Here is a 26968-nt window from a genome sequence, read left to right as displayed (position 1 = left end):
ACCCAAGAGTTACAATGTATTTAAAATGAGACTCTGTGCCTGAGAAGGAAGGGAGGATATGAAGGAATCCCAGATGGATAAAAGCTGTTTCTTCCTTCTGAAGGAGAAACTGACTTTTTGCTTCTCCATTAACATGGTATGATGTAACAGACTCCTCCAGCCCCCAAAGAAGGGGAGTCAGAGACAGTCCACACTTTCAGGATGGACTATTTACCAAGTAGAGCTGCCTTCCATAGAAGCAATGCCCCCCCCCCCCCCCCCGGCTCTATAATAAACACTACATATTTAGCCAGCAAAAAAACCCCAAAAAAAAACAGCTGCTGAAAGTGATATAGGTGAATCCAGATGAAACTCCAAATAATGAACCACCTGGGTCCAAAATTGTTTAACCCTGGAACATTCCCACAAAGTATGAAAACAAAAATTATGAGGCAGAGCGCACTTTTGACAGACTGGAAAATCAACACTACTCATATTAAATAACTGAGATTGACTAATATATGCGTGATGTAGCACCCAAAATTGACACTCCCTCAAATCTGCTGCAATTGTCACGGTTGGGATCCTAGCAATCAATTTTAGGAGATCCAGGGAGGCCGAAGATCTGCGCAGGTCCATCCCCCATTTGTCAGCCAGATGTTGTGTGTTTTTTTAGAGGGGAGAATTTTAAAATTGCCTTATGGAGCCCGGAAACTGAAAGACAATCCCTATCTTGTAAATCTATCAGGGAATATAGGTTAGCACTATGGCCAGCAGGCAGAGCCTGCTCATCTAAGGTAGAAACATAGTGCCGCAATTGATGGTAAGCAAAGATATCTGCTACATGATTCAACGATCCCCCTCCTAAATTCGGTAAAGGCACCCATCGGATGTTCCAAACTTGAAATCCCAATATTCTCCCACCGTCTAGAGGTCACATTATCAATCCTAGGAAGAAACTCTGCATTTCCCCGAATAGGTAAAAGCGCTGAAGTATGGGAGGAAACAACCCAAAGATGAGTAAGATCAAGTCACATTTTTTGTAAGGGATGCATAATATGCTTCCCTGAAAACTGGAGGGGAGCGCCTTTCCAGGTACTTGTAACAAATAACTGAAATGCCAGGGAGCAAATCACTCCACCTCCATTCGAATAGGAGTACTATAAACTACACTTAAAGTTAAGTGCAGTTAATAGAATAGTGCTTAGTGCCGGGATCCGCAACTACATTTAGGCATGACCATTTACACCAATGAAAACCTGGTGTAAATCCCAGCGTGTAAATTAGACACGGTTCCCCCTAATTCTATAACAACATGCATGAATTACAGGAACACTCCCGACCCGCCCATTCTCCTCCCATAGGCACACCCATTTTCGGGTCCGCACACTAGAATTTACAATCACTTCTTTATAGAATATGCCTAAAAAGATGTGCATGTAATTTCTAATTATTGTCAATTAGTGCTAATAATTGCTTATCACCCAATTATCGGCACTGATTGGGTCGTTATTCAGTTAAGTTATGTGCAGAAATTTGGTGTTTGCCCAAATTTACTTGTGCAACTCAAAGCACTCTATATAGAATCCGGGGGGTAAATGTGTTCAATGCACATGCTAAAAGGAGCAGAAGTTACTGCACAGCAACCTGGTACATAATGGCAAATAAAGACCAGTGTCTCATTCTAAATGCTCTCATAAGTAAACTGGGTAAATTTACAGAGGAAAAACATATTGATTGACGATGTCAATGCTAAGAACATTCTAATCCAGCAATGTGATCTGGCTTCAAATTGTAAGTATGAGAAGGAATATTTTTTTTGTTTTCAGAATTACCTACCGATTCTGTTTGTTTTTTTGCCTTCCCCTTAATTACTATAGAAAAAGCTTTTAAGTAATCAGAAGGTTGAACTTGGACCTTGATTTTTCTTCCAACAAAATATTTAACTAAGCAACCATTCATGTGTTCTGGCTGATTAACTTGCCAAGGCGCTGGTAGGTATTTTGTAATGTTATCTTTCTGTAATAATTCCATTTCAGGTTGTACATCATGACCCTTGTCGAGGAGGAGCAGGACAGTGGAACAGCTTATTTAGATTTAAACATCTGGCAACAGGAAACTATTTAGCTGCAGAGGTAAGTGCAGAGTTGATAGCTAGGACTATTTCAGTAACCAGGAGGCTTAATCAAGCTCTTTATTTATTCAGGATCAGTTGAAAACCAAACAGCTTTATATTATGTATTTGACTCCATTATGCACTCCATCTACTTCTCTTATCATTCAGAGAACCAATCAGGTAAAATATGACAATGCACAAAGCTCTGAGCCATAGAAACAGAGAACTTGACAGCAAGGAAAGACCAAAGAGAATCAAATAGAAAGGACCAATCTTCACAGATCAGAAAGCAGCAGCGAAACAGCAGAGATGACCAAGGACCACTGTGTAGCAAGAAAGTTCTCTCAATTTGCACCAATTTGCAGTTGCACGCGCAACTGCCCTTAGTTGGTATTGTGGAAACTGTGAGCGCAAATTCTATCTTGCACAGTCTAGGGGGCGTGGACATTGGAGGGGCATGGACGGGTTGTGGTGTGCCTAGGAGTGAGTTGTGTAGATTATAGAATACTACAAGTTGCGCACCTAACTGCCAATAGGCAGGCATTATCATTTACACCAGGCGTTGACGTGTCGTAAGGGCTTATACCTACAGTTAGACAAGGAACTGTGGGCTTAAGCTGCTGTTATAGAATTTGCGCTGTGTGCTTTTAAGTCCCACCCAGCGCGTGCCATTTTGAGGAGGCGCCCGAAGAGGAGGGAGGGAGTGCTAGTCTCTTCCTCCTCCAACTACTACTCTGACAAGGTAGGCAGCTGGAGGGGGGGGGGGGGGGGGGTGCCAGGGAGGGAGGGATAGCGGTCCCACTGGACCACCAGGGCATTTTTGTTTAATGTGGGGGTGGGAGGGGGGAAGCTAGCAGTTCTCTAGACCATGAGAGTTTTTGTGTTTTGGGGGTAGGGGGCCTGGAGGTCCACTAATTGCCATGTTAGATTTGAAGCTAACGTGTGGTAAAATCCAGTGTTAACTGCAAATCGTAATGCACTTCAGTAAAAGGGTCCCATAGTGCTTGCATTCATAGACAGCAATACCACTTGGGCTAAGTTTCAAAGGCATGCGCCCAAGGCACAATCCTTCCGCAGAAGTTGTTTGGCAGGTCAAAGTCTGTTCGTTTATACTTCTCAGTTTCACAATCTCTTTTTCAGAGATCTTTGGTGCTTGTCCTATGACTTTTGAATTCTAGTATTGTTCTTGTTTCCATCATCTCCACTGTGAGGCTATTCATGAATTCACTACCTGTCTCTGAGTCTACCCTATTTCTCCCTCATTACATATGCCCTCATTTCAGAGCCTTCTTTCCACTGAGATGCCAAGAGAGAGCTGTGATTTCACTCATTGATTTAAACAAGTGTCAGGGTAGTTTTGTAAAGCAGTTTTTTCATGTAAATCATGTTGCCTTACTGTCTGTGTTGTACCATCCTTAATAAATGGGTGTTATTCCTTCCTGCTAGCAGATGGAGGTATGATCTGCTGGTTTTCAGTGGAAAGCTTCAGTATTTCTTTACCTCCAGTGGATGGTTGGTTGTTCAGGTCCCTAGCCTAGCTCCCAGCAGTGCAGGTGGGTGTTGCACAGTTTGCTCAAGATCAATCACTGGCTCCTAGGTTCAAATGCAGAGTTCTGCTTTGCTGATGCCCAGTCATCGTCATCACCTGATGGTGACCAGTTGGTGAGATGTATGACTCGGCCTTGTGGGCCCTGCCACACTACTCTGCACTTCTTGGGTGCTCCTCCCGGACTCCCCTGCAGCTCCAGGCAAACAAAACTGGTCTGGGTTTTCCTATTTAGTTTTATTCCCTGTCATAGGGAAAACAGCTGCTCTTGCACTTTTGGGTGCCTTTTCCTTGGGCTCTGTACTTGTGGAACCACCTCCTGCCATCTGTTCAGAAGGGGGCTTCCTTAAAATGATTTAAAGTTTTGTTGAAAACATAGTAATTTACACAGCCTTTCGGCCTGGCTGTTCCATGATTAGGTACCACAGATTTAATATTGTGAGATGGGACAAGATATTGGGATTATTTGTGTTTATAAAGGGAGGTGGTACAGGTGCTGTGATGTGAGGGTCTTATAATGTGTATGACAGGGTCTATCCTGTCTAAAAATGGAGTTCCTTTTTATGATATATGTTTTGTAATCTGCTATGATTTCTTTGTCTTTAGCAGTATATCAAGTTCTAATAAATCTAAAACTGAACCTAAACCCTGCAGCTCCAGGCAACCCCCCCCCCCCCCAAAAAAAAGCTGTTTTGCATCATTAAAGTTCTAAACTCCTGTGAGAACTGACAGGGGGATGGCAGGATGGACGTAGCCCTGGGCTGGGGTTGACGTGAGCTGGCAGGATGAGTATGCTGGACATGTGGCTGGGCATGCCGCCTGACAGGTGCTGTAAGACCTATGAGAGCCGGCAGTGGAGCACAGCTGCTGGTTCTTTGTGCCCTCCTTTGACAGACTATTCCTAGAAATGGTCCCTGGGGATGACCAGACCTCAGCTCACAGTTCCTGCAACAAGGCATTGGGACCCATGGTCCCAATGTGTTTGGTGGGAATGACAGCCATTTTGCCTTCACTGGGTTTTTCTTCTGCTTCAGTGTTTCTGCATCAGGATCTTTCCCAACCCCCATTAGGATTTGGGTTGGGAGTAGGACTGGTGTCTTCCACACCATCCCCTTCCAATGCTCCATTTGGTTTCAGCCCTTAGTCCTGCTGTTTAAATAGGTTCTGGTGGCTGAGGCTGGCTTCCCTTCTATATGTGTGTGTGTGGGGGGGGGGGGGGGGCTTGGGCACTAGAGGGGCCAACAGCCACAGGTGACACCAGGCCCCAACTGAGGTTCCTGTCATGCTGGAGTCTGTTCTGGGAGACATAGGGGGTCTGATTCAAAGACAGAGACCCCCTCCTTGGGAGGAGGAGTGGTCACTTGTCATTCTGATGTTTCAGTGAGAAGAGTTTTCCCGCCTCTTTGACTCAGTGTCAGAGGCCTTGGACCTCTCTAAGGGCCCTTTGACTGAGTTGTCAGAGAGAGACCATCTACTTCTTAAGCCACTCTACCGCATGAAGCTAGCGGAGTGAGAGGCCCTAGATGGGACTCTGTAGGGTCCTTCCATAAGAATGCATGTTCAACTCCAGGCCAGAAGTGCAGTCTATGCGGCCTTGAGACTCCTCAAGCCTGGGACTATCTTCATGCTTCAACAGGGTATCTACCCTCAGGAAAAAGGCAACATCCTGCTCACCCCAATACCAAAAGACACCAAGAAAAAAAACAAATGACATTACCAACTACCGTCCAGTAGCATCTATCCCATTAGTAGTCAAACTAATGGAAGGACTGGTGACCAAACAACACGACTACATAAACAAATTCACTATACTACATGAGTCACAATCAGGATTTTGACCCCATACACAGCACCGAAACAGTACTACTCACTCGTCTAACCAAATTCAAGCAAGAAATAGCAATAGGCAAGAGCATTCTCCTCCTCCAATTTGACATGTCAAGTGCATTCAACATGGTTAACCATAACATATTGCTAAGACTCCTAGAATACTTCGGAATCAGTGGTGGCACTCTCAATTGGATTAAGGGTTTTCTAACCACAAGAACATATCAAGTGAAATCAAAAACAAACATATAGTCACGTGGAAACCAGGCTCCGGAGTACCACAACAATCACCACTATCACTGATCCTTTTCAACCTCACGATGACTCCACTAGCCAAGACCCTATCCACCCAAGGCCTCAACCCATTTATCTACGCTGATGACGTTACACTGTACATCCCATACAAACATGATCTGGTGGAAATCACCAGCGAAATCAAGCTAAGCTTAAACATCATGAACTCATGGGCAAATGCATTCCAACTAAAATTCAATACAGAAAAAACACACTGAGGCATATTTTCAAAGCACTTAGCCTTCCAAAGTTCCATAGGTTTCTATGGAACTTTGGAAGGCTAAGTGCTTTGAAAATATGCCTCACTGTCTCATCATCTCATCCCAATACAATACATACAAACCCACAAACATTAACACCCCAGGATACACCCTCCCTGTCTCAGACAGCCTGAAAATTCTTGAAGTAACAATCGACCATAACCTATCACTAGAGACCCAAGCGAAATCCACCATAAAGAAAATGTTTCTCTCAATGTGGAAACTCCAACGCATAAAACCATTCTTCCCAAGGGAAATATTTCGTAACCCGGTATGGTCCATGGTACTAAGCCACGCAGATTACTGTAATGGAATCTATGCAGGATGCAAGGATCAAATCATAAAGAAACTTCAGACCGCCCAAAACACTGCAGCCAGGCTTATATTTGGAAAAACACGTTTTGACAGCGCCAAACCACTCAGAGAAAAATTGCACTGGCTACCAATCAAAGAACGTATCACTTTCAAAATCTGCACGACTGTTCATAAAATTATTTGCGGCGAGGCACCGGGATACATGACAGACCTCATCGACCTGCCAACCAGAAACACCACAAAATCTGCATGATCATACCTAAACCTCCACTACCCAAGCAGCAGAGGACTCAAATACAAATCCACCTATGCAACCAGCTTTCCTACCTAAGTGCACAACTATGGAATGCATTGCCAAAAGCAGTAAAACCTACGCTCAACCACCTAAATTTTTGGAAAGCACTAAAGACAGACCTGTTCAGAAGAGCATACCCCACCGACCCAACATAAAAATACCTGGACACTTGCAACACATTGTAACCAAAGACCATAACGAATATTACCTGTCTCTTCTTCCCCTTTTTCCTCTCTAAGTTTCCCTCAACTGTACCTACCTTACATGTACCTCATTCTACCACAATATCACTTTGTATTCATTCATACCATGTATTTGTTCAGACCGTAATCGGCTAACGCCGTTAATGGTTATATGTAAGCCACATTGAGCCTGCAAAAGGTGGGAAAATGTGGGATACAAATGTAACAAATAATAATACCAAACCAGAAGATTTCAGTGAATCATCAGCAGATTGAAAAAGTATAATTCTTACCCACATAAACCACACGATGGCAGCTTTAGTCAGACTGTTTTGAGGCATGTTTAGGGACAAGTGGTTTTATAAGTCAAAATAAAAATAAATATTTTGTTTCATGCAGATCTCTTTTGCTTAAACATAACTAAACGGGCTATAAGCCCCTAATGCAGTCAATTGGTTTTCTTATATTTTGTTCTTGTGATGACTTATACTGTGCCAAAATTGAAAACTCATTTCTTTTATCTGGTCAATAATAAAAGGAGCTTATTGTGAACACTATCCATCCTAAAAGGTTGTTTTGTAGATGTACATGAGGAATTGTGATGTTGAATAAATAAGTACGTTTATGGCCCTAGTCACGCATCCAGAGTTTATATAATCCTTTCAAGAAAGCTAGTTAATCGTTAAACTTATTAGTAGAACATAACCACAGAGGCATGGTATGGCCACATTTTCAATATGGTAATACTAGAGCCCAGCTAAGGAACAGGTTATTTCATTGAACCAAACTTGATTTCCTTGTGCCATCACCATCCAGTTGGATAGGCAGTGTCTTAAAAAGGTGGAGGATAGATTTTTTTTTTTTACATTTATATCACACATTATCCCAAGCAAGCACGGGTTTATTGTGACTTTCATTGGAAAATACAGTGAGGCAGAATAATATAATTCAGTTATATCGTGGGAGCAAGTACATGGATATGTCTGAAACATTTGACAAAGTTGAGATTAGCATATACATATACCCAACTAGACATTTAAAAGTCTGTCCTTTAATGATGCTGCATGTTCAGAAATCATAGCCATAAGTATAGACAGTTATTCAAATATTATCACATGCACACACCAGAACAGGCATCCATACACACATTGCAAAAGTAAAGATCAACTTCTACAGAGTACATCAAAATTTTAATTTTTATTTTTTCATTTTCATCTTCTAAAATTTTAGACAACAGATGTACAGATCAGCAGGGCCCAAAGCAGTCCAAAACAAGTAAAGTCAGAAACAACACAGTTTATACCTAATTGTTCAACCACCCTTAGGATTCACCTTTGAGTTTAAAAAGAACATAAGAGTAGCTGTACGGGGTCAGATCAATGGTCCATGTAGCCCAGTATCCTGTTTTCCAAACAGTGGGCAAGCCAGATCACAAGTACCTGGCAGAAACCCAGATCATGGCAACATTCCATACTACAGATCCCAGGGCAAGCAGTTGCTTCTCATGACTGTCTCAATAGCACACTATGGACTTTCCTCCAGGAATTTGTGCAAACCTTTTTAAACATAGATATGCTAACCGCTGTGCATGTAAGGACTGGATATATGAATTAAAACAAAGTTTAAAGCAATAATGGTAGCAATAATGAACCAGTAATAGGAATATTCACATAGCAAGCAGCCTGAGCTAACAGATGTATTTTCTATTGAACAAACCTAATAGGGTGTTGAACTGGTGGCACATTAGACTGGATAGGTGGCATATTTAGACTGACTGGACAGAACTTCTGCATGAAGGAAGCCCTTCCCTCATTATTCAATAGCTCTCTGCAAAATGGTAGTAATGAAAAAGGCAAGTGTGTTTTTATAATATACCACTGCAGTCCACAAAACAAAAGGAGCAAGTTCCCACATGCCATCTTTTTCTTTTGATGTAGGGACAGGAAAAAGAAAGATGTTAACTGCTCCCAGGTTTAAACCTGTTAAATGTGTTTTTAACAGTTGTGCTTATAAAACGTAAGTCTGATTTTTGGCCACCAAAACAGATATCATGTTATGAGAATCAGGTGCTTCTTTACTAGGTGAGCCCCCCTCCCCCAAAAAAAACATTTTCTGCATAAATATAGGGAGTCCCTATAACCAGCCCCTCCAAAAGACACAATGAGTTAAAATGTAGAAAAAAATTTGTATTCTGCACAAGTCGGCATGTTTAAAAATATAAGTGAGATCAAACAAAAATGCTACCAACCAACAGCAAAAAAAAAAAAAAAAAAAAAATTGACTACTTGGATAGAGCAGCTCCTAGATTTGTTTGCTTTGTTCTGAGTAATGGCTGTGCGGAGAAGAGGGAAAGGGAGACCTACCTAATGGCTTCAATTTATGATGTTAAGCAGCAAGCTCCTTGTTTGCATTGCTGCCTTCTCAACTTTGCTACAACAAAAATGAAGCCGTGCGTGAGGCCACAGCCCTTTGCATGACACTAGCGCCTCTGCTTCCTTCCTTCCTCCGCTCTGCCTGCTCCCAAACAGAAAGTTACATCTTTGGGGGGGGGGGGGGTGGAGGAGGGAAATCAGCAGAGGCGGCTATGGTGCGCATAGGGCTGCTGTGGCCCAGCACATGGTTTCCAAGTCAGGGAGGCAAGTCAGTCAGCGAAGGGAAGCTTGTGGTTCCTCCAGGCTGCTGCGGACTGAAGAAGGCAGGCAGCAGCCGGGAGGAAAAGTTAGTGGCATAGGCGCCACTGTCTCCTAAAATCTGTTTTGATGAGCAACCGCTCGCCCTGTGCCCCCCCCCCCCCCCAGCTATGCTACTCATCCTGCTACCAAAATAATTTGTATTGGAACAATCAGGTAGTTATACAGTATATTGGATGAATGCCTTCTAGTATTTTATTATACAATAAATAACAAACTGAAGGGGAAACAGGTGAAAAGAAAGGACATGCATGCCTGATCTTGCACAAAAGCTTGTGTGACTAATATGCCAAGGAACAGTTTGTCTGTCTAGGGATATGTCCTCTGTTGTGCTGCTAAGGTCAGTGAAATCGTGAACAGTCTGTGTTCCTGTTTCAGCAAGATAGACAGTCAGAAATCACGCAATACCTTTCTTATCCAAATCAATTATTTTTAAAAGGGAAAAAGCAAAGTTCCTAGGAGCTGCCAAGTTCATTAAGTCCTAACTCCATTTCCTTGACTGTGTTCCATCTCTTACTTCTCTATCCTGGCAACTTTATTAGATATTTGTTTGTGGCAGAATATTTTATTTTTAAGCAAATAAGTGTCACAAATAAATAAATAACTTTAGTTGAGCTTAGTGCTGCAATGATCCTTATAGGAAATCAAAGTTAGAACCTAGTGTTTGATGCTTGGAAAATTGTTTTGAAAATATGCGATCACCTTAATGTTCACCTCAAATACTTAGATGAAGACTATTTATAAATAATCGAGTTTACATTGCTTCATCAAATTTCACCATTTATTTTTTGCATCTGCTGCCCATTTAATTATATAAAAAAACATGCTCCAAGCAATGCACATTATTAAAAATAAATAAAAAAGAATAATTACATAAAATCAGATCATAGCAGGGTCTCCTTAAACTTCTTCAAAAGGAGTGGCTGAAAACACATATGCTAGATTTTGAATGCATACAAGATTTTTTTTTTTGGTACATTTGTACCCCGCGCTTTTCCACTCATGGCAGGCTCTATGCGGCGGGCAATGGAGGGTTAAGTGACTTGCCCAGAGTCACAAGGAGCAGCCTGTGCTGGGAATTGAACTCAGTTCCCTAGGACCAAAGTCCACCACCCTAACCACTAGGCCACTCCTCCGCTCCAGATTTTTGTAAGCTAGTCTTAGTTTTAAGTTTACATCATAAAAGATTCTATCCCAGTAGTTCCCAAACCTGATCCTGGAGGTACCCCTGCCAGTCAGTTTTCAAGATATCCACAATGAATATTCATGAGAGAGATTTGCATGCAGTGTAGGCAGTGCCAGGGGCGTAGCCACGGGTGGGCCCGGGTGGGCCTGGGCCCACCCAATTTGGGGTCAGGCCTGCCCAGCAGCACAGCGATACCATTCCCCCGTGGCGTGCCCGCCCAGCAGCGATTTCGATCGCAGGCACCTCCTTCGACTCGCACACGCTGCCTGCCGGCTGGGCTGCCGCTCAAATCTCCTTGCAGCTACTAGCAGCGCTAACCCGGAAGCCTCTCCTCTGAGCTTCCGGGGTTAGCGCTGCTAGTAGCTGCAAGGAGATTTGAGCAGCAGCCCAGCCGGCAGGCAGCGTGTGCGAGTCGAAGGAGCTGCCTGCGATCGAAATCGCTGCTGGGCGGGCCTGCGAGGGTGAGGGAAGATGGGGGTGAAAGTTGTGGCACGCAACGGGGCAAGGGATGATGGGGGAAAAGATGTTGGAATGGGGGAGGGAAGACGGGGACAGCAGCTGCACGGGGGGGGGGGGGGGGGGGGAGGGAAGAAGATGGAAGGAAAGATGCTGCACAGGGAGGAGGGAAGATGGAATGATGAGGCATGGTGGGTGGAGGAGAAGCTGCATGGGGAAGAAGGGAGAGATCCAGTAAAGGGGTGGAGGGGTCAGGAAGGGAGAAATCTTGGCTGCATATGAGGTGGAGGAGAGGTAGACATGCTGCATAGAGAGGGGATAGGTGGTGAGAGGGGGAGAAATGTTAAACATAGGGGTGGAGAGGAGGGCAAAATGGTGGGCATAGGGGTGGAGGGAAGGGAGAAATGTTAGACATGCTGGTAGAGGGGAGGAAGGTAGATATGCTGTATGGGAAGGGGAGAGAGACGTTGGACAGTGGGAATGAGAGGGGGAGATAGACATGGGGGTGGATGAGAGGTACACAGTAGGTGGTGAGGGGGGAAATGCTGGGCCATGGGGAGAGGGCTACTACTATTACTATTTAACAGGAATGAAGAGAGAAGAGGCAGGAAAATATAAGGCTACCATGGTGGGGTGGGGAGGGGATCAGATGCTGGTTAGAAGGGTGGAGGGAGAAAATGATGGGAATGGTGGAACCCTGTGGGAGAGGGCAAGAGGGGGAGGAGGGGGTGGCAAGGAAATGAATGAGAGATAGTGATTACAGAGGGTAGAAATATGGTAATGGGGAGTAGATTAAAGATAAAAGAGAAAGTAGGGATGGGGAGGAGTAAGATGGGGAATGGGAGAGCTAGTGGGTGAAAGAAGAAGATGGAAATTTGATAGGTAGTTGAAAAGTAAAAAGGAGACAAAGAAGGGTGAGAGAGAGGCAGAAAAGAGCTACAAAGGAATGACCAACATGTCAGAGGCAGGAATATTGAGGGAACAGACAGGAGAGAGGAGAAAAGACAAATGGACTACAGCCGCTTGAAGAAGAATTAGCAGACGGCAGAGAGGAAAGCAGAAAAGAGAAATTGGAACCAGCAAGATGGAAAAATAAAATGTCCAGACAACAAAGGTAGAAACAAAGCATTTTATTTCAAATGTTTAAATGGAATATGTTAGCTTTTGGAAATGTGCATTGGAAATGTCTTTGTATTGTGTTCTGTAGAAAAGGAAATTCATGTTTTGTGTCTCCAGTGTTGCAGTAATGCTATGTTTAACTTCTTGGGGTTCCTTTTCAATTTTTGTCTAAATATTTTTATTTCTAATTTGTGATCCCTTGTTCTGTGTTTGGTGAGGTTCTGTTGGTGTGATAGTAATGGCAGGTGGAAAATTGGAAGGGAGGCAAAGAGGAGAGGGAATCGGGGAGGGGAGCCCTCCTTTATTTTCTGACCTGGGCCAAGTAGGTCTTACAACAGTCCTAACCCTTGCTGTATAGCTGGTGAGGATTCCCAGGCATCCCCAGCTAAGGACCTCCTCCAAAGGCGGCCAGAACTCCCTTCTACCAAGCTCTGGCAACAGCATCCTTGAGCCATCGACAGCTAAGCATGTGTGGGGTGCTGGCATCAGTGGCTTAGGGTCATTGCTGCTGCCTGCCAAGCTTGGTAAAAGAGAGTTCTGGCCACCTTCAGAGAAAGTCTTCAGCTGATTGAGCTTGAGGATCCTCATTAGCTAAAGTATTTATATTTTGAGGTGGAGGTAGGGCGGAGCAGAGAAAATTTTGTGCCCACCCACTTTGGGCTCAGGCCCACCCAAAACTGGCTGTCTGGCTACGCCACTGGGCAGTGCATGCAAATCTATCTCATGAATATTCATTGTGGATATCCTGAAAAACTGACTGGTTGGGATGCTTCTAGGACCAGGTTTGGGAACCACTATTCTTTCCATTAAAATCAATGCTGTTTGTCCCATCATGGTTCAGGATAGGGTTGCCTGAAATCTCTTTAGTTTTAAACATTTTTTTTATTGATGCTGCAACACAATGAACGTTTTCATACAATCTCTGCACAACTCAAACATCAGATCCCAACGTGTTCGTGCAATAATTGCTAACTAACAGACATCAATTCTTATACAACTGTTAATATTTCTGTCTACCCCTCCCAATTCCTCCCTTCCCCCCTCTCTCACTCTCCTCTAGTAGCCGTTTGCTTATTCTGTCAATGTTGTACCCTGGTATTACACCTTCATTAAAGTGTACCTTTAACTTCAACAATGCTTGTCAATGAAAAGCTCCACCATTCAGGCCTTCACTATCTGGCCTTATGCATTCCTTTCCCCCCTCCCCTCATCCCCCCTCCCCTCCTTGTCCTGATCCAATTCTCATAGTTTATTAGTTCTGATCTCCTCCTCTACCCCAAGGTAGCCCATTAAGTACTTGACTGCGTGCTCTTGGGGATATCGTATTTATATATTTCTGCCAAATATTCAGAAACCGGACCTGCCGTCTTGGTGTCAGCCGTGCCCCCCTCGCCTCCCAGAGCATAAGTTGATGGAGTTTATTCCTCCAGTACCAATATGAGGGAGGCATGTCCATCACCCAATGATTAAGGATACACTTCTTCCCCACTATGCAAGATTTACTTAGAAACAGTCGTTCTCCTTGTGTCCCCACCCCCCACTGTCCCAGGTTACCAAATAGCATTCTATCAAAGGTGATTTCAATTTGATACCCTAATACCCCACTTAAATAGTTACGTAGTCCCCCCCAGAAGGATCTAATCCGCCTGCATTGCCACATTCAGTGTGTCAATGTAGCACCTCCCTGCTTACATTTTAGGCAATGATCAGATTCTATGATTTTTGCTTGAAATGCCCTCTTGGGAGAGAAATAGGCTCTGTGTACTGTCCTGAACTGGCATTCTTGGAGTTCTGCACTATGTACTATCCCCGATAACCCTTTCAGTGATTGTTTAATGTGGCGCTCAGATATTGGCTGCTGTGCTTCAACGCTCCATCTAGTAGCCACCTCTAGAACTTGTTTTTCTGGTTGTCCCTTCTCTAGTTCTTTGCAAAACCAGGATACCGAGACCTGCCCCATCGCATCTCCCTCTACAAATTCCCGAAGCTGTCTCCCAAATCGCAAAGACAGTCCTTCTTTCGGCAAGCTACGTACATAATGGGCTAGTTGATGATAGGCCAGTATTGTCGCCGGTCCCCCTGACCACCTTTGCACAAAATCTGCTACTGGTACCAAGGTTCCGTCTTCCTGAATAAAATTTTCCAACAAATCTACCCCCTGTTCCTGAAGTCTACGAAACACCACATTCTCTCTACCTGGGGTGAAAGAATCATTCCCAGCTAACGGCAGCAATACACTAGCGGTTGGGTCCTGACCCCAGCGCTGTAACAGCTCCCTCCACATATGCCACAATGGCCCCAGCAATACACTGTCCCTTATTCTTTCTGGCAGCTTTCCTTTCCTTTCAACGTGTAGCAAATAGTTCAAATGCCACGGATGAAAAAATGCACGTTCCATCCCCATATCCGTGTACGTGGTTGTACCTAATAACCAGTCCCTCAGATGTCTCATAAGACATGCTTGGTTATACAGTCGGATGTCCGGCAATCCCAGCCCACCCTGTCTCCAGTTCCCTATGAGATGTTGCCATTTCATCCTAGACTTTTTCCCCCCCCAGCAGAATTTGACTACCAGCCTCCTAAGTGCCATTACATCCCGTTTTGTCAGTCGCAATGGCAGGGCCTGTAACACATATAACCATCGAGGGAATACTATCATTCGATAGAGCTGTATCCGCCCCATGAGGGACAGGGGAAGCATTGTCCATCGGGACAGTTGTTCTTTGGTATCCCGCAGTAACTTGGCTATGTTGATTTCATAAAGCCGCCGCGTATCCATTGGGAGTTGTACCCCCAAATATCGGAAAGATCCCTGCGCCCATCTAATGGGGAAATGATCTGCCCACCCCTGTTGAAGTTCTTCAGAGCTTGCTAACGCCTCTGATTTGTGAGGTTCAGCCTGAATCCTGAAAAGTCCCCATATTCCTCTAGACTTTCCATCAGATACGGTAGTGAGTGCCTGGGATCTGTGATTAATACCAATAGATCATCTGCAAATGCCGCTGTCTTAAAGTGGTGCTTCCGTAATGTCACTCCTCGAATATCTACATTATTTTGTATCTCTCTCAGCAGGGGATCTAGAGCTAGAACAAATAATAATGGGGATAATGGACATCCCTGCCTCGTACCTCTCCTAATTTGAAACCATTCCGACCGTTGTCCGTTCGCAAAAATCTGTGCCTTGGGATCTGCATATAAGGCTCTTACTGCCTTTAGGAAATTACCAGTTATACCATAAACCTTCAACACTCCGAATAAGAAACTCCAATCCACTCTATCGAACGCTTTTTCAGCGTCGAAACTTATTAGCAAGGTCGGGGTCTGTTGTGTTCATACCTGTTCCAATGCCGCCCATATTCGGCGCATATTTTTCGCTATTACCCTACCGCATGTGAACCCTACATGCGAATCCTGGAGCAAGGAGGGTAAGACTCTGGCTAAACGATTTGCCAGTATCTTGGCCAAAAATTTTAGCTCTGCGTTCAATAGTGAGATCGGCCTATACGAATCCGGCCGATCCGTTGGTTTACCAGGCTTGGGTAAAACACTAATTTGTGCTCTATTGAGATGTAAGGGCATCTGCTTCTGTTGTATGGCTACATTAAACACTGCCGCAAGTAATGGACTTATTTCAGTGTTTAGAATTTTGTAAAATTCATTCCTCATGCCATCCGGCCCCGGGGCTTTCCCTAGTTTACTCCACTTGATCACTAATTCTACCTCCTCCACTTCTATCGGTGCATTCAACACCTCTGTGTCCTCTGGAGACACCCTTGGTAAAGCCATACTATGAAGATATGTGGCACTGGGTCTCGCTAGATCCTCCTGTTGTGTATACAGTTTGCGGAAAAAGTCCGCCAAGACTGCTACTATGCCTTCATCGTTATTAACCCGCTCTCCTGCGCTAGTCTGCATTGTCAGTATCTTCTTAGCACTAAGCCTCTTATTGGCGAGCCTAGCTAGAAATCTCCCGCTTTTATTAGCGAATCTATATAGTTGGTATTTATAATACAGATTCGCTTTCTGTGCCGTCTCCTGTAGAAGCTCATTTAGGGCCTGTTGTGCTTCTAATAGCTGTCTTCGAATACACAAGGAATGTCCCTGACCATAATGTTTCCTCAAGGCTGCCACCTTCCTCTCTAGCCGTAATATCTCCCTATTCCTAGCCTTTTTTTTGAAGGCTAAGTACGATATGATCTCACCCCGGAGAACGGTCTTTGCCGCCTCCCAGAAGAGAACTGGATCCGTCTTGTGCTGTTCATTATTAGCACTGGATTCCTTCCATCTCTCCACCAAGAAAGGTAAAAATTGGCTGTCTCGGTAAAGATACGCAGGAAAGCGCCAAGTTCCTAATGCAAGTCTCCCTTCTCCAACCCTAATCTGCAGTCTTACCCAGGCATGATCCGAAATCACTATCGGGCCTATTTGAACCTCCTCTACTTTAGTCATTAACTCCCTTGAGAATATTATGTAGTCTATTCTGGACAACGTTTGATGGGCTCGGGAGAGATGAGTAAAATCTTTTTCTGTAGGATGCAGTGTTCTCCATCCGTCTATCAAGTCCAGTGCAGCACACAGCCTCGAGATTCCTCTCTCCCGTCTGGCTAACTCCTTCCCGGTTGGGTTGGATCTATCCCAAACTGGGTCCAGGACATCATTCATATCACCCCCTAATACTATTGGCATATCTCCTAAAGTATGAATTTTACGGATAATTTGGGTGAAAAACTGCCTATCATAATTGTTAGGTGCATAGATATTACAGAGCAAAAGTGGCTGCCTGTCCAAAATCACCGAGGCGAGGACATACCTCCCCCCTGGATCCGAGACCAACTTTTTAACTTCTACAGTAAGACCCTTCCTTATTAAGATTACTACTCCTCCTTTTTTCCCCACCGCTGGAGCATCATACAGTTCTCCCACCCACCAGGTTTTCATCTTGGCATGCTCTTCTCGCGTGAGATGTGTTTCTTGCAGGAAGGCCACTGACACTTTTTTTTATCATTCAGCACTTTCAGTATTTTCTGCCTCTTAACCGGGGAGTGTATGCCTCCCACATTCCAGGTCATTATCTGCAATGTGGTCATGTCACACCCTCCCGATTCTGCGACGCCCTAGATGTTGTGTTCTATGTGATTTTGCATGCCAAGAGAGTGTCCCAGCCTCCACTCCCTCAGCCCGTTGCACCACCATCCCCCCTGATACTTGGGCTTCCCCCAGTTCCTTTTTCAACATGCTTTCATTGCTATTACCTACAAACAGGACTGTCCCCTCCCTCCCCCGCCACCCCATCTCCCTCTCCCCCTTCCTCCCCCCCAGTTCCCTCCCTCCCCCCAACCTTAACTGCCCACATAGTATCCCCCAGTCCCCTAATGAGACCATCACGTTTAACACCACTCACCCCCCTCCCCCCTTTAACAGTTCTATAACGTCCACATTCCTAAACAAGTCCCCAACTGTGTATAACTGCTCACGTTGTATGACTCCCTTGGCCTGAATTAAGAATTCTCGGCCATTCTGGATATGAACCCTTAGCTTTTGGTCGTCCACAGTATCATCTCCTCGGCTTAGGCGTCCAGTCATCCATCTCGACCAGTTCTCGCCTCTTGGCTAGGATCAGTTATGCCCAAAAAAAAAAAAAAAAAAAAAAACTGCCAATAAAGCCAACAAAGGTAACAAAATTATAGATCCACCTTGCTCTTCTGGGCCATTCTCTCATTTCTTATAGCCATTCTGCCTCCTTCCTGCCCCGCGACCGTCCACCATTCATCTGGGCTCTACTGAACTTAGGAACGCTTGCGCTTGCTCCACTGTAGTGTAGATCTTTGTATCCGCTTGGTACGTGACTCTTAATTTAGCTGGATATTGCAGTGCGAATCTAATCTTCAAGGCAAAGAGCCTGGAGCAGATTGGCGAGAATTTCCTCCTCTGTGTGGCAACTGCTGCTGAGTAATCCTGAAAACAGAGTATTTTTTTATTTCCATATTGCAGTTCCTGATCTCTTCTTAGGGCCTGCAGGATAGCTTCCTTATGTGCAAAGTTTAGCAAGCGACATATCACCACTCGTGGCCGCGAATGATCCTGTTGTTTAGGCCCCACACGATGCGCTCTTTCCACTTGCAAGGCCCCTAGATCTGCTGGGAGCTGTAACTGTTCAGTCAGCCATTTTTCCAAAAATGCTCTAAGACTGGGGCCGTCCAGCGCTTCTGGTAATCCCACGAAGCGGAGATTATTTCTCCTAGATCTGTTCTCTAGATCTTCGAGTTTTAATTCATAGCCTGCAACCTGGGCCTTCAACTGCGCGTTTTCTTCCTCTATCGCGTTTACTCTGTCCTCAAGGGCTCCATGTCTCTGCTGGAACTCAGCCATGTCTTTATTTATTTGCCCCAAATGCTCCTGTACCTGGGCTAATTTGGTGTCTATGGGCCCCAGCCGTCTGTCCAACAAGGGCTCCATGGCGGTCTTTACCTCCGCCGCCACTTCTGCCACCCACGCTGAGCTTGCAGTGTTCGCCGGCGGACTGGCTGGAGCGGCCATTTTGTCCTCGCCGGGTCGCGTTTTTTCTTTTTCCCGCCTGACTCCTTTCGCCGCCATTGAGGTTCGATTTTCCGGGCTAAATCGCTGCTTCGCTATCTCCCACCACGGCGATCGCCAAAAGGAAGCACCCTGCGTGCGGGAACTCGCTGTTTACGAGGGATTAGAGGGTAAGCTGGCGGGAGCAGATTTTTCAGCACCCGCTCTCGTTCATGGCGTCACGTGACCACTGCCTGAAATCTCTTTTATGGAATTGGGTAACTTAGATGCTCTGTATCAAATTCGGAAAAAGCGGTAAAATACACATTATTAGTATTACTATTTTTTTTACATGATTTGCTGAAAGGACTGATTCTTTTGAGGTTATTACAGATGTTTGTGGGTTTATGGCTTACTGTTTCCACAAGTGGTTCAGGTGTACTGTTTATCACAGCATGAAACATACCTCGTTAATTTGAAAGTCCTTTGTGTACAGAATGAGAAAAAGTGAGCGTCACGTCCCTCACCTCTTCTCCAGCGAGACACTCTGGTGGCGTGGGTACGCCCGCAGTCATAGCAGGTCCGGCACTCCAGTCTGTACGGTGCTTGTCCTCTCCCTCTTGGCGTGGTGCGCGCGGCCAGGATCACTACGTGCCCTACGTTTCACCGGCTCTGTGCGCCTCTGGGGCGGTTCAAGACCATGGACCCACCTCCGTGCTCCGCGGGGATTGGTCCTCGTCACGAGTGGACTCCTCCTTCTCGACCACCTAACCTATGGCAGCTCTCCTCTCCAGCTGATCCCTCTCAGCGCCGTAAGCCCAGCGCTATTTCTGGAGCACTTTCCCTAGACCTCATTGCTTCGGCTTCTATTTGGTAAGCGCTCTTTGTATTGGATGGTTTCCTGAATTTCTGCCTGTTGAACACTGCTTGTACTTGGATTACTCTCTCGCCTACTGCCTGCCTGTTAAACACTGCTTGTAGACTTCCGGTGGGGTTATGGAGCAGTGAGGACGTAGGGGAGAGCTGCTCCGGAGCACCCAGAATACCTGCACGCGTTAAAAGATTTTTCCCTCGGTGTGGAGATAGAAATCTTACCTGAGGCAACCAGTAAATCTTGGTGGAAATTAAAAAAATAACCAAAGAAGCGGATGGCAGCGAAGCAAAGATGGCGGACAGGCTTTTGCCACTGTCGCCCACCCCTAGTTCTCTTTGGGCGGCAGAAATTACAGAAGAGGTAAAACAAGCAGTGGAGCAGGCAGTGGGGAAGAAACTACAGCTAATCCTTGACAAGCTAGAGGGGTTCGAAGAAAGGCACACGGCGATGGTGACAGAACTGCAAGCGGTACAGAACAGAGTGGGCCAAGTGGAGGATGATATATCAAAAATATCAGAAGAACAGCCATGTATGAAAGCCCGGCTCGCGGAATTGGAAGCGAAGCTGGAGGACTTAGAAAACCGCTCGCGCAGGAACAACCCCCAGCTGGTGGGGCTCCCAGAGGCACTGCCTGAATGAGACCTAAGTACCTTCCTGGAAACCTGGCTGCCTAAAACGTTGTCAAAGATTAATTTAGCAGGTGCATTAAAAGTGGAAAGAGCGCACAGACTAGCACAGCGTCGCGAGGGCATGGAGCAACCTAGAGTAGTAATCTTTAGAATCCTCAATTACGCCCATAAGGTGGAAATCTTACAAGCTTGAAGAGCGGGGCAGACGCTGGAATATCAGAATGCACGTGTCCTCTGCTTTCAAGATTACTCAACCAAGGTTTCAACAGCGTGGAGGAGTTTTGCCCCCCTGTGTACCAAGCTTTATGGTTTGAAATACAAATTCAGCCTAATGTACCCAGCAAAACTTTGTTGATTGATAATGGCAAAGTTTTGTTTTTTGAGAGAGTGGAGGAAGCCAGTATATAAGTGGACGTAAGGCTGGGAAAGACTGAAGCATGACAGAGAAATCAGGTGCATGAGACATCTTGAAATGCTGGGTCGTCGACGGAGGAGGGGGAGAGGAGATGGCTGTTGGAGAGAGAAGTAGAAGGCGTCAGAGGTATTAGGAAGGCAATGCAGAGAATAATGAACTGAAACAAACAGTAATCGATGAACAAAAAGTACAATAGATATTTACAGAAGGAGATGTGTTGTGAATATTATAGAGGGGGGGGGCTATAACATTGAAGTTGGGCAGGGGGATGTCTTTATAAATGTGGTGAGGGGCTGCTATTAATCCTGTGATGCGGGAAGTTATGCGTAGGTGCAGGAGGTATGAGGATGAAAAGGAGGAGGGAGGGGGGTTTGTGGGGCGGGAGGGAAGGGGTGGGGAGGAGTAGATGGGAGGGGGGGGGGGGCAAGGGACAGACTTGCATGCATGCTGCTGTTGTGGTAATGTATTGGGATCAGAACCTGTAGAGGATTGTTATATGGTGGAGATTGCTGGGAGAGTGGAGGCTGGGACACTCTCTTGGTATGGAGACAGAGTTTTAAAGATACACTTCAAAGTGGAATGTTCTAGAGTTGAAAGAGGTGTAACATGACAACATTGCAGGTGATGACATGGAATGTTGAAGGCATACACTCCCCGATTAAAAGGCAGGAGATATTGAAGGCCTTAAATGATAGAAAGGTTTCAATAGCTTTTCTACAAGAAACGCATCTTTCGAGAGAAGAACATTCTAACTTGATGAGATGGTGGTTAGGAGAACTGTTCGATGCTCCAGCAGGGGGAAAAAAAAGGAGGAGTAGTGACCTTAATCAGAAAAGGTCTCAATGTAGAGGTAAAGCAGATAGTGGTTGATTCGGGGAAGAGGTACGTTCTGGCTTCAGTGGTAATAGAGAGGCAACCCCTATTATTATGTAATATTTATGCGCCAAACAATCATGACAAACAGTTTTTTAGGCAAATTATTTGGAAAATTTATACAATGGGGAACATACCAATCTTGGTGGGGGTTGATATGAATGATGTAGTGGACCCTTCTTTAGATAGATCTAAACCGACAGGGAAGGAATTGGCCAGACTGGAGAGAGGCATTTCTAGGATGTGTACAGCTCTAGAGTTGGTCGATGTGTGGAGAACACTGCATCCTGTGGAGAAAGATTTTACACATATTTCTAGAGCTCATCTAATGATGTCTAGAATAGATTATATAATGTTGTCACGAGAGCTCTTGACTAAGGTGGAAGATGTTCAGATAGGCCCAATAATGATTTCTGATCATGCCTGGGTAAGAGTGCAGATAAGGGTAGGAGAGGGGAGACCCCAATTAGGGACATGGCGCTTCCCTGCTCATTTATATCGGGACAGTAAATTTTTGCCGTTCTTGGTGGAAAAATGGCATGACTATAGTGTCAATAATAAACTACATAGGGGGGATTCATTGCTCTTCTGGGAATTGGCAAAGGCTGTTCTCAGGGGAGAAATTATTTCATGTGAAGCCTTTAAAAGGAAGGTTAGAGACTGGGAGGTGTTAAGATTAGAGCGGCAGGTGACCACTCTTAGGAAACAGTACGGGCGAGGGCACTTGTTAAGTATCAGAACGCGATTGTTGGAAGCGCAACAAGCCTTAAATGAACTGCTGCAGGAGAACGCACAGAAGTCAAGCATGTATTACAAATATCAGCTATATAGATTTGCTAATAAGAGTGGGAGGCTTATGGGTAGACTTGCCAACAAGAGGGGCAGCGCTAGGAAAATACTTACAACGATAGCTGAGACGGGAGAGCAGGTCCATACTGATGAAGGCATCAATGCAATTCTGGCCAATTTTTTTCAGACAACTGTATGCACCGCATGCGGAGCTCATGTTACCTAGTGAAGCGTACCTCACTAGCATGGAACTGCTGCAGTTGTCTGGGGAAGAGGCAGAAGTGTTGAGTGCGCCAGTAGTTGTGGAGGAGGTAGAATGGGGTGATTAAAAGGAGTAGATTGGGCAAGGCACCGGGGCCAGATGGAATGAGGCATGAATTTTATAAAATCTTAAATGCTGAGATTAGCCCGATGCTCACTAGTGTTTAATATAGTAATTCAGCAGGGGAAGTTACCTTATCATCTTAATAGAACACAGATTAGCGTCTTGCCGAAGCCAGGTAAACCAGTGGACCACCCTGATTCGTATAGGCCAATTTCACTGTTAAATGTTGAGGCGAAATTCTTAGCTAAAATACTGATAAATAGGTTATCAAGATTTCTCCCTTCTCTGATAATGGAATCTCAAGTGGGATTCACATGTGGCAGAGTGATTGCCAAGAATATGTGGCGGATATGGGCGGCTCTGGAAAGGGTAAAAATAGAACAGACTCTAACTTTGTTAATAAGTTTCGACGCTGAAAAAGTGTTCGATAGAGTGGATTGGAATTTTCTATTTGGAGTGTTAAAGGCTTATGGTATCACTGGCCCCTTCGCGCAGGTGGTTAAAGCTCTATATACTGAACCCAAAGCGCAAGTTTATGCCAATGGGCAACTCTCTGATTGGTTCCCGATACAGAGGGGAACGAGGCAGGGATGTCCCTTGTCGCCGCTTCTCTTTATCCTTACACTAGATCCCCTGCTGAGAGAGATTCAAGGTAATGTAGACATTCGAGGGGTACTTTTGCAGATGACTTACTAGTGATACTCACAGAACCCCATCAGTCGCTCCCACATCTCATGGAGAGTTTAGAAGAATATGGTGATTTCTCGGGATTCAGATTGAATCTTATGAAATCAGAGGTGCTAGCCAGCTCTGAAGAACACAAGCGTGAGTGGGGGGATAGCTTCCCATTACGTTGGGTACCAGGGTCCTTTCGGTACCTGGGAATTCAACTACTGATGGATACAGGCTAAATATATGATCTTAATGTTACTAAACTGCTAAAAGACACGAAAGAGCAATTACTATTGTGGTCCTCACTTCCTTTGTCCCTAATGGGAAGGATACACATATATCGAATGATACTGTTTCCACGGTGGCTATATGCCCTGCAGGCCCTCCCAATACGGCTGGTAAGACGGGATTTGATTGCACTCCGGAGGATGGTGGTGAAATTCTGTTGGGCAGGAAAAAAACCTAAGGTGAAATGGCAGCATTTAGTGGGAGCTCAGAGGCAGGGGGGTTTGGGGTTACCAGATATGCGTACATATAATCAGGCATGTCTGCTGAGACACTTAAATTGGATTCTAGGCACAACCACTTACACAGACATGACTAGAGAACGGGCATACTTTCACCCATGGCATCTGAATTATCTATTACATGTTACAAGGAAAAAGATTCCTAAAAGGGTTAGGTGTAGTGCTTTGCTGGGACCTCTATGGCATATGTGGAGGGAGCTGCTTCAGAGGTGGGGACAAGATCCAACTAACAGTGTGTTGTTTCCCTTACATGGAAATGATGATTTTACACCAGGTAGAGAAAATGTGGCTTTTCACACAGGGAGTAGCACTGTTAGAAAGCTTTATTCAGGAGGATGGAACACTGATCTCAGCATGTGATTTTATACAAAAGTGCTCGGGGGGACCAGTAGTGATCTTGGCTTACCATCAATTGTCTCACTATGTGCATAGCCTTTCAAAAGATGGGTTGTCGCTAGGATTCGGGAAGCAGTTGAGGGAATTTCTAGAGGGAGATGCAGTAGGGCAAGTTTCGGTCTCCTGGTTTTGTAAGGAACTGGAGAAAGGGCAGCCTGAGAGGGAAGTACATGAGATAGCTACAAGGTGGAGCCACGATGCGCAACATTTAATATCTGGGCGACTCATAAGAATTTCACTGGTAGGGGTGGTGCGGGTCATCTGTAGTGCAGAACTTCAGGAATGCCAGTTCAGAGCAGTACACAGAGCTTATTTCTCTCAAAGAAGGGCGTTTCATGCAGGAGTAGTAGATTCCGACAATTTCCTAAAATGTAAACAGGGGGGTGCCACATTTAGGCACTGCATCTGGCAATATAGATACATTAAAGCATATTGGCACAATCTTGAAACATTTCTGAGCAGGGTGATGGGATTCCCAATTGCTTTCACTTTTGAAAGAATGTTATTTAGTATTGCTAGATATTGGAGAGAGGGCATGCAAGGGGAGCGTATGTTCTTAAGTAAATCCTGCATAGTGGGGAAGAAATGTATTTTGAACCACTGGATAGCAGACATGCCTCCCTCCTAATGGTACTGGAGGAATAAGCTCCATCAACTTATGATTTGGGAATCAAGGGGGGTAAGACTATCGCCGAAAAGATAGATGAGTTTCTTGACTGTATGGAAGAAATATCTAAATACGATATCTCCAAGAGCACGGAGCCAAGTCTTGAATAGGTTGTCATGGGGCAATATAGAAGGAATGGAACTACATGGATAAGGGCATGCAAGTAGGACTGGGAAGGGGGGGGGGGGATAGCAGGGGGGGAGGGAAAGGGGGAGGGAGCTACGGACATATATTAGGATTTGTATAGCTCTACTGGATAAAGGGGACAGGTGGTAGGAATGGGAAAGAGGGAGTGAAAATATAAAAGTTTTGTTGGGGTACTGAGAGATTTACTCTAGTTAAGCGGTTTGATTATGCATATATTGTATATGGAATTGATGGAATGTCATTTGGTTGGTACCTTCAATAAAAATTGTTGAAACATAAACACTGCTTGTACCTGGATTCAGGACTGGTCTTAAGGCGAGGCGACCGAGGCAACCGCATAGGGCCCCACGGTCAAGGGGGCCCCGCGCGGCACGCCTCCTTCCCGCCCTCGGCCCGACCGGCAGCCCTCCTCCGTTTCGTTCCTCCCTCCTCCGTTCCGTTCCCCTCCCCCCCTGCAAGAGTGCTAAACCCTTTTTCTTTCAGTAGCAGCGAGCGACGTGAAGACACTGCTTCAAGTTCTCCCTTTCCTGTCTTCGCACAGTGTCTGTCCCGCCTTTACGATGACGTATTTCCTGTTTCCGCGAAGGCGGGACAGACACTGTGTGAAGACAGAAAAGGGAGAACTTGAAGCTGGCGAGCTTGGTGGCGCAGCTCCCTCGATCAGGTTAGCAGGGGGCGGGCCCGCTCTGCATAAAGAATGAGCGTGCGATTCTGGTTCCGGCTGCAGAATGAGGGGGCAGGGCAGGGCACTGCGGCCGGAGCTCCCATGCCGTTTGTTGTGTTCTTGGTGGCTGCCTGCTGCTGCTATTGCCTGTGTTGCGGGCTCCTGCTCCTGCCGTGCCGCAGGTTTGCGGGGAGACCCCGCTGGATCCCGAGATTTATGGCGAGGCCAGAGAGACCCTTCTTCAGGATTGCGTGAGTTCCCGCCAGGCGCATCGCAGGTGTTCTGGGGAGATCTGGCCTGATACATGGGGAGGGGGCTGCAGGGGGAGAGATGCACACGGAGAAGCGATGCGAGTGGAGATGAGGAGTGCGATTCATCTCCTAGAGGACGGATGGGAGTTGGGTGCACGCAGAGGACTGATGGGAAGTGGGGTGCACAGGGGTTGGAAGTGGGGTTCACGCAGAGGACTGATGTGAGTGAGGTGCAAGCAGATGACTGATTCATTCATATCAGTCATCTGCTTGCACCCCACTCACATCAGTGAATGAATGAGGTGCATGGAGGGTGCATGCAGAGGATTGATGTCAGTGGGGTGCATGAGGGTGGAAATGGAGTGCATACAGAGAACTGACCTCAGAAGGGTACATTGGAGGGTGGGGAGTAGAGTGCATACAGAGGACTTATGTGAATGGAGTGCATGTGGGGTATTGCTGCATGCTGAGTCTGACTTCTTGAGGTAACTTTCCAGTTCAGAAATTTGCCTTCATATCTGTTGTGTCATGTGTTTTTCGTGTGTGATGAAGGTGCAGTATTCTGCTAGCGTGTAGTATTTGCAGCCTTTTTTGTTTAGTTTTGTTTTTGTTTCACTAGGTTGTGTACTGTTGTTTTAGAGCCCGGTGTAATTATAGTGCTGCCTTTCCATGCATAAGGTTGTAGCTCGTCCTGTCCTTGGAATTAGTGCTGTTATGGTTTGGTAAGGTTATGAGTGTGTTTTTGCACAAGTTTGTGTATAGTGTTTTGCAGTGGAGAGATTGTGTGTTGGCCTTACTGAGGTGGCACCAAAACATCAGAAAGGGTGTAGAGCCTAAATCATGACACACTATCTCTTGAAGGATCTGTTTTTGGTTGTTAATAAAAGGAGCTCATTGTGAACTCTATTCACCCTAAAAAGGTGTTTTGTGGCTCTACATGAGAATTTTGACATGATCCCTT

The 26968-nt window shown here is 45.4% G+C and overlaps 1 protein-coding gene across 2 annotated transcripts in view; it reads left to right on the top strand.

The window, feature by feature from the left end:
• LOC115477466 (inositol 1,4,5-trisphosphate receptor type 2) overlaps positions 1-26968 on the top strand; it is an 801768-nt gene that overhangs the window by 185968 nt on the left and 588832 nt on the right. For both annotated transcript variants that reach the window (XM_030214365.1, XM_030214364.1), the window contains exon 9: positions 2019-2114. In XM_030214365.1, coding sequence (XP_030070225.1) covers positions 2019-2114 — 96 coding nt within the window. The remainder of the gene's footprint in view (positions 1-2018; positions 2115-26968) is intronic.

The sequence above is a fragment of the Microcaecilia unicolor genome, chromosome 9, assembly GCF_901765095.1.
Source record: "Microcaecilia unicolor chromosome 9, aMicUni1.1, whole genome shotgun sequence".
NCBI classification, from domain to species: domain Eukaryota; kingdom Metazoa; phylum Chordata; class Amphibia; order Gymnophiona; family Siphonopidae; genus Microcaecilia; species Microcaecilia unicolor.
The sequence above is the reverse complement of the archived record's forward strand: the minus strand, read 5'-3'. Positions and strand labels throughout refer to the sequence as shown.